Below are 3,724 nucleotides of genomic sequence, written 5' to 3'. Positions count from 1 at the left end.
GCGAGGGAGCGGAGCCGGGCGGGATGAAGGTATTGCTGCTGCTGGGAGTCGCATCCCGCCGCGGCTGAGGTAACCAGAGCGTCGGTGTGGGACGGGAGGGGGCCGGGGGGGCTGTGGATGAGACCCCCCCCCGCCCACCAAGCTCCCCCGGCCCGGAGCGCCGCCGCACCCGTCCCCCCAGCACGTTATTGCTTCGTTAATGGTGGCGGGGGGGCTACAGGGGCCTCACTGCCTGCTGGTCTCCTGCTCCACCTTGATGGTGCCCCGAGGTGGGTCTGGGGGGGCCGGCGGACCCCGTTCTGCCAGCCCGTCCTCGAATTCTGTGGGGAGAAGACGGAGATGGCGTCAGGATGGCGATTCTACAGGAGAAGGCAGCGGTGCCGTCCTGCCCCGCCGGCCCCGCGGGGGCTCACCTGGTCCCGGGGGCTTCCCCGGCAGGCAGGGGCTGAGCCGCCCCACGCGATCGTGGGAGACCAGGCGGGCCAGGCGCAGCCCCTCGTCCATCAGCGTCTGCTGGAGGATGTGGCGGCTCCAGAGCCCGTGGGGCGCGAGGCCGAGGGGCACGTCCGGGGCCGCACCGGGCGGAGGGGTCAGCCGGGGACAGGCCCCCGCCGCTGCCGAGAGAGGGGTGACACTCAGCGCCAGGAGCCGGGGCACGACCACCACCAGCCCCCCAGGAAAGGGAAGGACCCCCACTCACCCTGCAAGTGGCCGTCGAGGCTCTCCCCGGAGAGGCTGCCCGTGTCCTCCTCCACGCTGGCTCGGTACCCGGCCCCGGGGGGCTCCAGCCCCACCGGCAGTGCCAGGAGCTCGGGACGGCTCTGCTCTCCCGCCTGCCAGGAGCACACAGGTGAGCAGGTCCCCCGCAGCACCCACCCCAGAACACCCACAGCCGTCACCCCAAGCTGGCATGGGCAGCCCCGGGCACGTTGCGCCGTCACACCCACGCTCACAGGTGTGCACACCTGCACACGCTCCCCCTGCACCTGCACCCACCTCCTGCTTGAGCCGCTTGGCCACGACGGCGCCGCTGTCCTCGGGATGGGCCCTGGGGGTGGAAAGGGGCTGTGTCAGGGGTGGGGGTGGCCGCAGCAAGGCACCGCGCTGTGAGCGGAACCGCCAAGCAGGGCAATGCCAGAAGCTGGGGATCTGGCACGGGTGGAATTGGGGGCGGAAAAAGAGGGAGGCAGCTGGAGAGCAAAGGGAAAAAGCAACCCTGGCAGAGCGGGCAGGGGACTTTGGGGATGGAGGCAAGAGATAGGGCATCCCCAGCGGCATCCCTTTGCTGCCTGGCATCCCTTCCCACGCCTGGCATCCCCATCATTCCCATCCTCCCCACATCCCACGCTCCGAGGTCAGGCAGAAACCACCCACATTGGCAAAAGGGAACTGGGGGCTGTAGGGTCCTGGCCCCATCCAGAAGTGCTGGATCATGGTGCAGGTCCCAGGGGGCAAGGGGGTGACAGCCAGGCCCCACCAGGCCTGCAAGGGGGGGTTTTCCCAGGTGTGGGCTCACCTGGCGACCTTGAGCGAGGACAGGTAGGTGCTCTCCCGTGCCACCTGTCGTGACAGCGAGAAGAGCTCGACGCGCCGCAGCAGCAGCGAGTTGTCCCGCAGGCAGAACTGGGCGGCCGCCTCATTGATGATGAGCTGGGGGCAGAGATGATGCGTGAGCGGGGACAGGGACGGCAGCGCCCACGGGACAGCGGCGCCCACGCAACCCTCGGCTAAGGCACCGCCGGCTCCAGGCTGGTGGATGCAACCGGCGTGGGAGGAGACCTCGAATCCCACCCACTCACCACACCCCCAGAGCCACCCCGGTCCCTGTCCCAGCCCAGCACATCTCAGGAACTTCAAGCACGGAGCCCACCTCGTGCAGGGTGAGCTGCTTGCCCTCGCGGCGCCGGGCCTCGCCGCGGCCGTAGATCGCGCTGTGCCGGCGGATCTCCTCCTCCTTCTGCCGGTCACCATCCTCCAGCTGGAAGATGTGCCCCACAGCCTTGGCCAGCTTCTTGTTGAGCTTCATTAGCGCCCGCAGCTCGGCCTCGCCGCCCCGGGGGCAGCTCTGCAGCAGCCGCTCCACGCTCTCCACCACCGTCCGTGCCAACTCCGGCTCCAGCTCCGTGCCCACCGCCTGCTCCCCGCTGCTCCCGCCCGGGGAGAAGGGGGGACCGCCCGGCTCCTCGTCCCCACCACCCTCCGACTCGGGGGTGCTCCTTCCCGGCCACGGTGGAGCCGCTGACGGTGACAGCTTCTCCCCTGGCTCCGTGGGGCTGCGGGCTGGGGGCGTCCCGGCGCTGCCGCCCCCCTTGCCCGCGGCCTCGCCGGGGCTGGCGTGCCCGTTGCTGAGCGCCTTGCGCCCGCCGGCCTCGGAGAGCTTGAAGAGCGGGATGCTGCTGACCGGGACAGCCGAGACGGGCTGGCTGAAGAGCCCCGGGTTGGAGGCCCACTCGCGCAGGGCCTTCTGGAGGCGGCGGACGTGGAGGGGCTTGGTGGCCATGCCCACCAGCGCCATGATCTCCAGGAACTCCTCCTCGCCCGCCTCGCAGAGCTGCTGCACGTCGTCCCCCCCTTGCTGGATGAAGGTCTCGTAGTAGCCCAGCAGGTTGGCGCGTTGCAGCACCCGGTACAGCTGCAGCTCCCCCAGCGTGCGGGGCAGGGCCATGACGAGCCTGTGGTGGACAGAGGACAGACGGACTCACCACCGGGATGGACGGACATGCAGGAGAAAGCCCCTCCCCACCCTGGGGCCTGGGGGTACAGGGCAAAGGGAGCATTCCCATGGATGGGTGTTCCAGTGTCCCTAAACCCCACGGGGTGCCCAGTCCCACCCATGTGCTCCGGGCTGGGACGGTCCCTGCGGCCACAGTCCTGGGTATGACACAGACATGAGTGGGGTCACTCATCCCAGCCCCTACCCCTTACCCTGGGCTGTGCCCAGCCTCTGCCCCCACCCCAGCCAGCAGCCCCTCCGTGCCAGGTCCTCACATGGAGCAGGATACACATCTGGGGGCTTCCCCCAGCCCCCCCATCCTCGGGGGGATGTGCCAATGCCGATCCTATGGCCAACATCCCCCAGCCCCTGCCCTGCCCGTGCCCTGTTCCCCCGTGGTCCCCTGGATCCCATCAGGGCCATCCCTCCCTGGTGACCCCGCCCCACTCGGTGCCCCCATCCCCACCCCGGTCCCACCAGGGCCATCCTCCCCCAGCGTCCCCGCAGCTGCTTGGTGCCCTGCCGAGCCCCGAGCCCACCCTGTGCCCCATCCTCCCCCATTCCTCCCGGACCCACCGGGGTCACCCCTTCCCTGGGCTCTGCTCTGCCCGGCGACCCCCGCCGTTCCATCCCCCCGCCGTCCCCACGGTTCCTCAGTGCTGCCACGGCCGCCGTTCCCCCACGAGCCCGCCGACCCCTCCCGCTACCCTCCGGTGCCGCGGTGTGCCCCCGGTCCCATCCTCTCCCCGTGCATCCCGGCGCGCCGGACCCGCCCGGAGCCCCGTAGCCAACACCCCGTGGGCCCCCCGCCCTGCTCGGTGTCCCTCGTCGCTCCGTCCCCCTACGGTCCCTCCACTCCCACCACGGCCACGGTCCCCGGGACTCCCGCCCCGGCCGGTGCCCCCCGGTGCCCCGTCCCCTCCCGCCGTCCCCCGCTTGCTCACCGCCGCCTGGAACCGCCTCCGTCCGCTCCGCCCGCCCCGCCGGGCGGCCGGCGAGGGGCGGGGGGGC

The 3,724-nt window shown here is 71.3% G+C and overlaps 1 protein-coding gene across 1 annotated transcript; it reads right to left on the bottom strand.

Annotated features, from left to right (window-relative positions):
* Positions 1-225: 225 nt before the first annotated feature.
* NAB2 (NGFI-A binding protein 2) lies at positions 226-2,724 on the bottom strand. Its single transcript, XM_021542476.3, has 6 exons — positions 1,871-2,724; positions 1,517-1,650; positions 997-1,048; positions 701-833; positions 414-614; positions 226-320 (listed from the first exon to the last, which is right to left on the bottom strand). The coding sequence occupies exons 1-6, from the start codon at positions 2,663-2,665 to the stop codon at positions 226-228; spliced, it is 1,410 nt and encodes a 469-aa protein (XP_021398151.1). The 5' UTR covers positions 2,666-2,724.
* Positions 2,725-3,724: the final 1,000 nt, after the last annotated feature.

The sequence above is a fragment of the Lonchura striata genome, chromosome 27 (genome assembly GCF_046129695.1).
Source record: "Lonchura striata isolate bLonStr1 chromosome 27, bLonStr1.mat, whole genome shotgun sequence".
Lineage (NCBI taxonomy): Eukaryota > Metazoa > Chordata > Aves > Passeriformes > Estrildidae > Lonchura > Lonchura striata.
Note: the sequence above shows the minus strand (reverse complement) of the source record. Positions and strands in the feature narration are given on the sequence as shown.

Bases quoted from the DNA above. Each gene is read 5' to 3' on its own strand.
- NAB2 (XM_021542476.3), bottom strand. From the start codon at position 2,665: ATGGCCCTGCCCCGCACGCTGGGGGAGCTGCAGCTGTACCGGGTGCTG. The intron at 1,049-1,516 runs GTGAGCCCACAC...TTCCACCCCCAG, and splicing joins TCCTCGCTCAAGGTCGCCAG to GGCCCATCCCGAGGACAGCG. The intron at 615-700 runs GTGAGTGGGGGT...CTCTCTCGGCAG, and splicing joins CCTCGACGGCCACTTGCAGG to CGGCGGGGGCCTGTCCCCGG.